The sequence below is a fragment of the Rhamphochromis sp. 'chilingali' genome (genome assembly GCF_963969265.1).
Source record: "Rhamphochromis sp. 'chilingali' genome assembly, chromosome: 14".
Classification (NCBI taxonomy): domain Eukaryota; kingdom Metazoa; phylum Chordata; class Actinopteri; order Cichliformes; family Cichlidae; genus Rhamphochromis; species Rhamphochromis sp. 'chilingali'.
Window position 1 is genome coordinate 20,603,654 of NC_137941.1, and position 12,020 is coordinate 20,615,673.

Sequence of the window (12,020 nt, forward strand, 5' to 3'; positions counted from 1 at the left end):
ATATACAACCATCAGGAGGGCAAGCCAACTGTTAGACATGAGACATTAACAGTGTTGGTGATGGTGTAAAGGCAGAACTCAATGGATACCCAGTGTAGATGAAAAACAGACGTGGAAGCAAGTGTGGGAACAGTTCATTTGGAAAATTGCTAATATATGTGCACATGTAAGCTGCAGATAGAAGGGTTTTCATTAAACCCAGCAGCCGTTGATTATTGTTAAATATCTGCAGCATTTTGTACCTTCAGCATGACAGGAAACTAAGAATGAAACAGGAAGCTTTTAAGTAAAATTGGTACATTTGAAATTTTTAGTGGCGTTCTGTTCATTGTTAATGTCATGTTTATTGTTTTCCTCTAAGATGCCGTAGAGTTAGATAAGATAAGATAAGATAAGATAACCTTTATTAGTCCCACACGTGGGAAATTTGTTTTGTCACAGCAGGAAGTGGACAGTGCAAAAGTTATGAGGCAAAAATTAGAATACAATAAGAATAAATACAGTACACAACTGTACAGAATAGAATAAAATAAAATACTATATACAGTAGAATAAAATAAAATAAATATACAATAAGATAAAAATAGAATACAAATACAAATACTATATACAACTGAGTAAAAATACAACGATGACAGAAAGGATTATTGCACTTAGTATTATTGCATATGTATGGATGTGTGTGCTTGATCAGTTAAAGTCTTTATTATGGAGTCTGACAGCAGTGGGGAGGAAAGACCTGCGAAATCTCTCCGTCCCACACCGTGGGTGCCGCAGTCTCCCACTGAAGGAGCTGCTCAGTGCTGTCACAGTCTGCTGCATGGGGTGGGAGATGTTGTCCATCAGGGATGACAGCTCCATAGGTTTGGTGATAATGGCATAGTTTTGCATCCGTGCACCACCACACTGGGTTTATAATCATTATTCATGGAGGTTTTATAAAACTTTTGTATTCATTGTTTAGGAAACTGGGCCACACACACAGTCCTCCATTTTCAGAGGGTTGAAAGTTCACCAATTACGCACTGCGCTTACACTCATGAACCAGAAGGCCCGATTAGATTTTGCCAGAAAAACTCTGAAAAGAGGACGCATGGGTTGTACCAGAGGGATTTTAAGAGAAAATTATGGAGAAGGAAAGAAACAGCTTGTGATCTGAAGCATACCACATCATCTTTCAAACATCGTGGAGGCAGTGTTATGGCATGGGCGTGTGCAGTGTTATGGCTGCCAGTGGAACCGTGTCAGTGGTGTTTATTAATATTAATAATAGAAGTAGCAGGGATATACTCTCTGCTCAGGTTCAGGCAAATACTGCAAAACTGATAAGACTGCAGTTCACAGTCCAAGTGAATAGAGAGCCAAAGTAAAGTGCAAAAGCAGCCCAAGAGCTTCTCAAGGCAAAGAAAGGTTACAGCCTTTGATTGATTGCAATCAACTGATCTTAACCCAAATAGAGCGTGCTTCTCAGTTATTAGATACAAAATTAATGCAAAAAGAGGCCGGACAGAGGGTCTCATGGGAGGAAACGCAGTATTTGGTGATGTCATTGGTTTGTAGACTTGAGGCAGTCGTTGACAGCGAATGATTTTCATTCAAATATTAAAAACATTATGAATTTGTTTAATAAATTGTGAGGCTATGAAGAAAGGGAACATGCATAAAATCACTGCATTACTTTTGCAGTCTGAATCACATCCTGGCTGTTTGATCTAAAATCCAGTGTGGTGATGTACAGAAACCGTGAACTGTCCAGAAACTTAAGAGCCGAACTGTAACTGCTGTTCGTGTCATTGGTCATGACTTTGCTGATGATTTTTGTCTTAAAAATTCATCTTTAATTAGATGTTCTTTTCATATGTAAAATTAGGGAATCTCCCTCGTAGTTCCCAGTTTTTGCGGACGGACAAACAGATGGAATAACAGGGCAAGCTTCCGGCCAGTTGTTTATTGATTTGTTTTATTCCTCTCGGATGTCAGAGGTTTGCATATCGGGCCGTGCGTTCCCATCCTGTTCTTAATGGGTCGTTCCAAAACTGTCCACCCCAGGGGACAGTCTGGACCCAGATGAAATTTATGGTGTCAGACGGGGGAACTTTTAATAGATCTGTGATTTAGGAATGAGAAATGTAAACACACCCGTGCACGCAGAGGGGGTTACGGCATTTTATACAGCATGTGAAGAGGAGGGATTTTCTCAGAGATTTCTTGATACGAGTGATACATCATAAAGTTGCTCGCTGAAGCTTACACAGATAAAGCAGTGGAGCAGATGTGGATGCTAATATGGCAATGGGAAATCCAAAAACACATGTGAAGTGTCATACAGGCTAGATGTTTGGCAGTGGGAATGAAGCCGGAGAACGTGACTGATGAATATTTAAACTTTCCAGGTGTCACTGACATCTCTGGCTGAAGTCTGCAGCGCTGATGAGTGTGGGTGGGCATGGCCAGAGGAGAGATGACATCATGAAGTGCATAGTACACTAAATAACTGCAGCAAGAAATATGCTAAATTACCAAAGATCAGGTAGTTGCTCTTTAAGTGGCGATCCTTTTTTTGATCCTGGGACACAAAGACACAAATCACTTTTGGGGCTGGATAAGGAAGGCCACTTGGCATAAAATAATAAGAGAGCAGTTGAGTGTAGCTTTCACCTGTAGTTTCATCAATTCAGATGGTGTTCATTTAATTTCTATTTAATTTTCTATTCCACAATTTCATTGTGAACAGGTTTTAATGAATATCAGCTTCAGCTGAAGAAGCATTTCCAATGAAAACAATGCAATAAAACTGAGAGCGAGGCGCAGGGGCATTGTTAAATTTTCTTGAAAACCACCCAGAGGGGCTCAAGTAGTTCACAAAGCGAATGGGAAAATGAGTTTTTGTGTAAAAAATTATGTGAACAGCTGCTTTTAATTGTTTCTGACTGTAAGACTTCACCAAGACGAGCTGATCCACACCCGCACCTCCGCAGGTCAACAGCGCCTCATGATCAGGTGCATTGCATATTTTTGAGGTTTGCTTGTAACCTCTAGAAAGTCTCTGCTGTTGATTGAGCACAAAGGTTCTCCAAATAGATTCTGATGTGACATGTTTTAATGACCTGCTTTGTGCATGTGTGTGTGTTTGTTTCCAGTCGTGCAAATGAGTTTATGCCCCTTAAACGATGTGGGAAGTGACTGAAGCCATCAGGTTTTTATTGCTTATCACAGTTTTCCTTTTGGAATTTTTGACAACCACAATTTCTTTGCGCGCTCTCGTTATCACTCTTTGTGTTACTGTTTTACTTTGTATTTTGTCGTCTGTATTTCCTTTCAACTCCTTTTCACCTGTTTTCCCATGTTTCAGTTTCTGTTGTTTATTTGACCCTATGAAATCTTTTCTTTTGACGACGATAATTTACACTAACTGCTACAAACTACACGTACATCTAAACCAAGGCTCTTGCTCTGGTGGTTTAGATCTGCTGTATTACCTCTAATTAGAATAATGAGGGTATTCAGCCTCCTAGTACGCCTGCTCCATGAATTTTCAAAAATCACCACATACAGCGTAGTAAGCTGTATTTAGAGTCGATGCTGTATCATCAAGCAAAAATGGGCAAAACACAGATAACACAAAGAAAGGCACAGAGCTTAATGTGAAGAATTCAGCTCAGTTCATAAAAATGAATAAAATTAATGCAGTTAGTTTAACAATTAATCTGCCGTTTGTTTGTGTGGGTTTTTTTTTTTAAAAAACAAGAGGATATAATAAAAGACAAGGAGCCTAATAATACGACTGAAAGACTTAAATTTTGTAGACAGTCAAAGTGGTTTTAGTTAATAGTTCTTCTAACAACCTCCAGAGTTCACTGTTATCTGTTGTTGTGACCTCATTTGATCATTTAATAACTGAACCTGAGCCACAGTAGAAAAAAACTACATTTAGAGTGAACTCTCATAGTTGCTGCTATTATTGGTAATACTTGAGTAGAAATAACTCTTCTGATATTGACTAATGAACTTAATCTTTTGGTCTTTCGTGTATGTTTAATTCACACTACAACAGAGTTTCTGGGGAGTTCATTGCAGTATCTATTTATTTTTTTAGGTGTAGAGTATTCTAATCAGAAGTTAAAGAAATACTTGTCAGCTGTGATCCATGTTGCGTTGTGGAGCTCACGAGATCAGAGTCCAGATGTATGACGTATGTCTGTGATAGAAAGAAAACTAAAGCAGCGCAGACGGCCATTATTTCAGAGACAGGTCTCCTGAGCTTCATATTCTGCTGAAGTTATGACCAGCCTTCAAAGGGAGAGGAGTTGACAACTAAGCTGACCGGCATTGCCTGTGCATGTATTCATGGTCTCTATCAGCGGCTGATTTCTTGGTCATTCTTCCCCCGGTGGAGACAGGAAGGGCAGGCAGACTGACAAAGCAGGGGAAGAAGACATGCAAAGGGAGAACACTCGAGAGCTTTGGAGAGGAGGTGAGGGAGTGAAGGGTGGAAGTAGTGAGAGTAGATAAGAATGGGGAGTATGGATGTGTGAAGGAAATGGTACAGTGTGGAGGACCTCTCCTTAACAAGTGGGGAGGACTGAAGGGAGACTTTTTAGTGCATTTGAGAATTAAGGAGAAAGGAAATGGCGTAGTTCTACCGTCCAAATGAACTGGCTACTGTATGTGATGTGGAACAGGTGTGGTTTGTTTGCTTTACGCGAGTTTTTAACATCCCTACAACTGACAAGCTCTGACAACCACGCAACCACATCTAAAGGCAAATGTATACCTGATCCAGTTTTTCAAAGGTAAAGTGAGAAGCATTATGGTGGCATCCTTTTCACTGTACCACTCTTCTTCTTCGATCTCTAAAAATCCTTTATCGGTTCTCTTGTTAGCCCATGCTGACAGATACAAAGCAGAGCACAAAGTTTATACAAGTTTTCTAGACAAGGACCTCTCGTGCACACACACACACACATATTTGAGACAGCTATTGGTTTGCCAGAACCATTTGTCTTCAGAAAATTAGTTAATCTTCATTTCATGAGGACTATGCTTATTATCTGTGTGTATGTGCAGAGTTAATGGAAACAAAAAAAAGTAAATGTAAAATTCAGAGCAGTGTTTATCACGCTGGCCCTGGTTCAGGCTGCGTGTGAATGGTTTTGACAGGACTGTCGTCGATGCTGTGCTCTATAGGCAACATCTGCTGGGTCATCAATGTGCACAGACAAAGCACACACCTGGTTGCTTAAAAAAATCCGCCCACAGGCAAAGCGCGCACACACACACACATACACACACACACACTGGATGCACATGCTGCATGTTTACGGTTGCAATTACACGAGTTCGGCCGAGGCTTTTTCTCACACTCTCTGCATCTGATTTGAGCTTGTTTGAATTTTTGTGCGACACTATTTAGGCTCCCTGCGTTTTTATTAATTCCTTTCGGCTCGCTGGTTCTAGCTGCATGTAACGCCGCTCGAAGGACTTCTGTCAGCAGACAAACAACGTCACTGTGTTTGTTGGTTCTCACAGGGATACTGTTTGGCCTCCAAACCTTTGAGAGCACCACTTACTGACCCAGAACTCCAGGATCATACAAAAACAGCAAGTTCCCATAGTATCCCCATGCTCACGTGTTTTATGACCCCTTCTTAAAGTACTCCTCTCATATTATTCAGTTTTCTTCCCACCAATAATCGTTGACTCTGCGGGTCCATCGAGCAGCTCCCTCGAGTGTGTGAATAACTGTAATGATGCACTGTGATGAGATTAAGTGCTGTGTTTTCCATTTTTTTTATGGGTGCCTTAACACGCCTACGTGAACAGTTATTCTGAGGTCACTTTCAGGAGATAGGAATATAAATAATAATAATAATGGAGCAGACTCTCAGCTGCAGATGCTTCTGCCTCTGGGAGGCTCTCCCAGAGAGATGCTTGCCTTTTCCCTTTCGTCACTCTGGGTATCATAATCAAATTGTTATATTTAGCTTGCAGATTAGGGGGATGTCTGCAGCCTCAAATGCTCTGAATATGGCTGAACAGCCATTTCAACTGCCCTTTCTCTTTTCATTACTGAGACATTTGACAACAGAGTCTGGCTTTATTTACATTAACTTAATCTCCTCGCTGCCCTATCGCTGTCCTAAAATAACAGTGTGCACAGCTCTTAGAAGCTCTCAGGTCCTGCACGTGCCACATTTCCAGCTGATGTTTATCATGTTTGAACTGTTTCCAGGCAGATATTTCTGTGAGTGTGGTTTAGTCTGTTCATTTAAAGTTAAAAAGAGCTAACATGAGTGAAGAGGCATGTTAGTGGGTATTTGCAGTATAAAGTTTAGCCACTGGGTGGGTGTAAAGAGAAGGGGAAAGGTACGGAAAAAGATGGGGAAGTGTATGTCTCCCCCTGGTGATCTAAACCAAAATTCCAACTGGAAGTTTGAAAAATAAAAAATAGTGTGGAGAAGAGAAACACTGGGAATTATTATTGAATCAGAATGCAGCTTGACACATTTCTGTTGCATTGTTGTGATGCTTTGGTGCCTTTGTTTTTTTTGTATCTCTTGATAACACTTGTCTTATTCTCATTATTTTGTTTCCTTATGGAATTAAAACCAGGTAAGTAAGCGATTTCTTTGCTCTCACCCTTGTTGCTAACAGAGATATGACCAGTGTTAGCTTTAACAGTCATGACTGAAACAAAAGAAGATAACTGACAATTTATTCTTAAAAGTTTTTTTTTCATATATGAAGTTTATTTGATGTGTTGCATCCTTGACTTCAAATTTATCAACTCTGTTTTTCCTATCTTTCCAATTTCAGGGCCGTCCTGGGCCTCTTGGTCCGCAGGGCCCACAGGGGCCACCTGGGCGAACAGGAGATGAAGGCATCCAAGGCCCAAAGGGGCAGAAAGGCGACCGTGGTCGTGATGGAAACATAGGTCCTAAAGGAAGCGTGGTAAGTGCTCATGTCTCATCTCTGTAAACTATTAAACACATGACAATGACAGCTATTTTGTTTAATGTGCAATTCTTGTTGCTCCACAGGGAATGACTGGCATACCTGGCTTCTCTGGCATCAACGGTATTCCTGTGAGTACACCATGCTGTCGGGATGAACGTTGTGGGAGAGTGTTCAGTTTAATTGAATTCAAAATAATGTATACAACACCAAATTAGACCAACAGTTGCCTCAGTGCACTTATTGCATATTGTAAGGTAGACCCTACAATAATACATGCAGAGAAAAACCCAACAATCATATGAGCCCCTATGAGCAAGCACTTTGGCGAGAGTGGGAAGGAAAAACTCCCTTTTAACAGGAAGAAACCTCCAGCAGGACCAGGCTCAGGGAGGGCGGCCATCTGCCGCGACTGGTTGGGGTGAGAGAAGGAAAACAGTGTTGATTCTGCTTGTGTCGCTCTCTCTGCAGGGACACCCAGGACAAGCTGGGCCCAGAGGGAAGCCAGGTGCAGATGGCTGTAACGGGACTCATGGAGATTCAGGGGCACCAGGATTTCCCGGCTCTCAAGGCTCCCAAGGTTTTCCTGTGCGTAATGCCAAGTCTGCTTAGATAGTTATTAATACAAAGAGACTGATGTCCCGTAAGTTACTGTATATTTTGTTTTCAACTCTCAGGGACAACCAGGCAGGAAAGGAGAGAAGGGAGACAATCTGGAGATCAGTGTGTACATGCAGCGATTCAGGGTGAGAAAGAGGACTCCACACCAAACCTGCCTTTTCTTAAGGAGAACATCCGAGTGTAACACATTATATTCATGGCGTGACAAGACTTAATCCATATAATATCAAACTTACTAACTTTATGCATCTTTAACCGTCCCTCCTCAGGGTGATCCCGGCACACCAGGATTTGATGGAGCATTTGTAAGATCCTTTAACGAACCTAGAAAATTACTTTTATCTGGTTGCAGTGTCCCCCAAAGATCTGCGATTTGATCCTTTTTTTTTTATTCAGGGGTTTCCAGGAGATCCAGGGTCAAGAGGTTACAGAGGCGTGCAAGGACCAAAGGTTCACATCTTTCAATTCATTAGTTTAGTTGTTATTTTATAGTTTCAGACCTGTTATTATGTAACGTGATTGATACGAATATCCTTCTGTCTTCTCCCAGGGTCCCCCAGGTCCTCCAGGTCCTCCTGGACCAAAGGTAAGGCAGCAATATTAAATAAACACTTATGTAGACACGTCATTAGGCTTTTTGCCTTCAGAATTGTCACAATTTTTCATTGCATAAATTCAACAAGGTGCTGGAAACATCCCTCAGAGATTTTGCTCCATAGTGATATGATAGTATCACACATTTATATCTGAGCAGATTGTCATGTCTTCATTTTTGAATACATGCTGGCATGTGATTGGCTGATTAGATGTTTTAATTAATGAGCACTGGATAAAGTGCACATAATGAAGTGACCAGTGAGTGAATGTAATGTGTTTAAAATAAACATTCAAATTATGTTTTCTTTCTGACAGGGTACGATGACCAGAGTCATTAAGGGACTCAGAGGAGATCTAGTGAGTGATCATTTGTGTGTGTGTGTGTGTGTGTGTGTGTGTGTGTGTGTGTGTGTGTGTGTGTGTGTGTGTGTGTGTGTGTGTGTGTGTGTGTGTGTGTGTGTGTGTGTGTTGCTACTTCAATAACTGTAAATGTGTGAAAAACGTATATGCATCCCAGTATTTTTTCTTTTAATTCCTGAATATTTGTCTGGCAGCTACATAAATACAGATTCATTTTCAAACTGGGGACAGATGTTGGTGAAGTGTTAGCAGCACAGCTACAGAAGCAATTCTGCTCTAAGAGTGTGAGGTAGTGATCGATTTTTAAAAGCTTTTATAGGGAAAATATCCAGTGTTACATCATAAAACAATGAAAATCAAAGAAAAAAGTATTTTTTAAAAAAAAGGTATTTTGTAGTAAATCTATCTTCTAAGCAGGACTGTGCAACAGTCTGGTGGCACCACTGATGTCTTTATATTTGTGTTGCAAGAAGCTAGAGGTTGTTTTGTTTTTCATTATTAAAATAGTCTTGAACAAGAGTTCACCAGGCTCTCTGAAATTTATTTATTAATTTATTTATTTGTTTGTTTGTTTGTTTGTTTGTTTGTTTGTTTGTTTGTTTGTTTGTTTGTTTGTTTGTTTGTTTGTTTGTTTGTTTGTTTGGGACATTGGCTGCGTTTTCACTCAATCTCCTTACCTGACCATTTTCAGAGGAATGTGGTTCTGTTTTTTAGTCAATTAGACATAAAAAAGACACCTAACAGCAGTGAGGCAAGTAAAGGTGGACCCAAAGTGGCTTTAACGCAGAAATCTCTTCAAAACATTACACTATGACACTCGGCGAACTCTGGAGCGTAAACTAACCCAGTGTTTCCCAACCTTTTGGAGCCACAACACATATTTCACATTGGAAAAATCACACGGCACACAAGCAAACAAAAATGTCACAAAAAGTATATTTATTGAAATATAATGAAAATTTACTCTCATTTTACTTACTTGGTATGAACCCTGGGCCTGTTTAGTTGAGCCAGGTCAGACTAATCACATCATCTTCAAATAATTATCCATCGCCATTACCTGTGACGTTGTCTCACTCGCAGCATGGCTATGTACTTTTGTATTTCTTAGTCGCCTTCTTCTGTTTTACTGGCAGTTGCCAACCAATGACTGTAGAAAACAGTCTTTTCTGTTGGCTACCCACCTAACTGTAACAAGCAGCTGTACTGCCCTCAAGTGGAAGATAATGTAATTGTTCTGCCTGTCACTACACACCATTCACTTATAATACCAATCAGGTGAAGTTGGATAATCTTCACACAGTGGTTGGGAAACACTGAATTAACCTATACATCTGTAATGGGACGCAGAACACACAGGAAACACAGCTTTATGGGAAGGTTTGACAACAACATAACCAAGAACAGAGGAAGGCTGAACACTTAAATACACACAAGGCAATAAGGCACAAAAGCAACACCAGGGAACACAACTGAATAGAATCTACTAATAAGACGGAGGGAACAAAACTGAACGTGAAGCACATGAGACGAAGACTAGCAAAATAAAACAGGAAGTGACAAACAAAGAGACAGACTAGACAAGACAAGACTCAGGAAACACAGGCTGGCTAAAAAAAAAAAGTAACAAAAAACAAAAGCCAGAACACTAACTGGAAATAGAAATTTACAGAAACTCAAGGACTCAATCACCATCAAAGACGTAGTGCTCCAGCAAAACCAAAAACATAACTACAAGAACACCGAAAACGCAGCAGCAAATCTCTTAAGCCAGAACAAAGAATAAAAAACTCAAAACACTGTGTCAATGACACAGGAGCCATGACACTGTTGTGTTTACACATAACAGAAAATGTAGCAGAGAACCAACTGTAATGGTATGTTTAGGCACTTTGTTACTAACAACCTGCCACAAAATCACATCGTTTGTTCCTTTTTCTTTGAATGGATTTATGAAGAAAAATGCCAAAGATAAAACAGTTTGCCAGGCATAACAGTTTGGGGTTTATTTTGCATCAGCAAGGTTATTACCAAATAAATATTACGTGTCATATCTCAGCAGGATGTCCTTAAAAATTTTAAGAAACTGGACTAGTGGAGGACAAAATAGGATGCCTGCAGGAGGTGAACAAAATTCATATCTTTAAGAAACAGGCTGGCTGTAAAGAAGCCATTCTTAAGAAAGGGGAAACGGCGAGAAAAGGATGAAGTATAATATATTTTTATATTTTTCATATATTTTGCTGCTAACAGTTCTGTGTATGTATGCTCTCACCACAGGGAGAAATTGGACCCCCAGGGCCTCCAGGAAACGATACACATGAGCAAGTTCTGTTCAATGCAACTGAATTTCAGGTCCTCATTTTTGCTCATAAACCTTTGAAGATAAAATAAGAGGGAGCGTCACAAGCACTAACATATATCATAAAAATACTTTGTTTTAGGGTCATCCTGGAGACAAAGGTGTAAAAGGAGAAAGAGGGGCGCTGGTATGTTACCACTAATGACTCATCATACACATTTAGATCACAAACACAGATATAACACATCCACGTAAGTGCGATGTTCATCATTATTATTATTTCTAATTAACTGGATTTATTTTGTGTGATTTCAGGCAGACAACAAAGGAGAGCGTGGAATAAAAGGAATGCCTGGACCACGGGTTAGCTCAGCATACTTCTAAACATGCTATCAAACCACTTTCCTTTGTCCTGCTGTTATGTCATCTGCTGCTTTGGTTTCTGTTCTAGGGTCCACCTGGTGCAAATGGAAGACCTGGACGAAAGGTAAAAAGAGATGTCACGTTATGGTTGTATTCTTAAAATAATATAAAACACAGTTTATTAATCTGACAATCACATCTCTCTGTAGGGTGATTACGGTGAAAGAGGACCAAGAGGCAGAGATGGTCCTAAGGTGAGCACCTGATGCTGTTTCATTTCTTTTCTAAATGACTGGTCAACAGAAGGTGTAGACAGTTATTTAGAATAAATGGCTTAGTTATGATATTGTGATTAAAAACAGCACAATGTGCACGTGACAGTCACACACAGACAGTCAAATATCTTATTAGTTGAAGTACCGAGGAGTACAGAAAGACTTAGGATGCATTTGTGTTTCAGGGTGTTATTGGTGACCCAGGAGAGGTGATTTCACAAGGGCCTTTTTGGGACTCAGCGGGTAAGTAACTAACACAAGAGAAACAGTCAAATAATGAGTCAGTGGAAACCAGAAAAATTATTTTGATTAAGATAAATCCGAAACTGTGCTGATAAGCCACTCAATGGAATGAGGCAAGTTTACTAAGGTCAAAGGTCAAGTGACTCTAAAGAAGGTTATTGTAGTCTACATGAGCTCAGATTTCAGTCAAGGCTCTTGTCCAGGAGGGATGTCAACACAACATTTGTTCATGGCATCTGGTTGAGGGTACATTAGAAATGTTTGTTATACTGACATGGAAACAAAGATGGTCCAACATTAATAAA

General features: G+C 40.1%; 1 protein-coding gene across 1 annotated transcript in view; it reads left to right on the forward strand.

Annotated features, from left to right (window-relative positions):
- The window catches only part of col4a2 (collagen, type IV, alpha 2), a 62,377-nt gene that overhangs the window by 34,710 nt on the left and 15,647 nt on the right, over positions 1 to 12,020 (forward strand). Inside the window, exons 5-18 of the mRNA XM_080903925.1 lie at positions 6,817 to 6,951; positions 7,041 to 7,085; positions 7,426 to 7,542; positions 7,632 to 7,700; positions 7,845 to 7,880; positions 7,972 to 8,025; positions 8,126 to 8,161; positions 8,488 to 8,529; positions 10,813 to 10,887; positions 10,977 to 11,021; positions 11,150 to 11,197; positions 11,286 to 11,321; positions 11,407 to 11,451; positions 11,658 to 11,715. Of these exons, the coding sequence (XP_080760051.1) occupies positions 6,817 to 6,951; positions 7,041 to 7,085; positions 7,426 to 7,542; positions 7,632 to 7,700; positions 7,845 to 7,880; positions 7,972 to 8,025; positions 8,126 to 8,161; positions 8,488 to 8,529; positions 10,813 to 10,887; positions 10,977 to 11,021; positions 11,150 to 11,197; positions 11,286 to 11,321; positions 11,407 to 11,451; positions 11,658 to 11,715 (841 nt within the window). The remainder of the gene's footprint in view (positions 1 to 6,816; positions 6,952 to 7,040; positions 7,086 to 7,425; positions 7,543 to 7,631; positions 7,701 to 7,844; positions 7,881 to 7,971; positions 8,026 to 8,125; positions 8,162 to 8,487; positions 8,530 to 10,812; positions 10,888 to 10,976; positions 11,022 to 11,149; positions 11,198 to 11,285; positions 11,322 to 11,406; positions 11,452 to 11,657; positions 11,716 to 12,020) is intronic.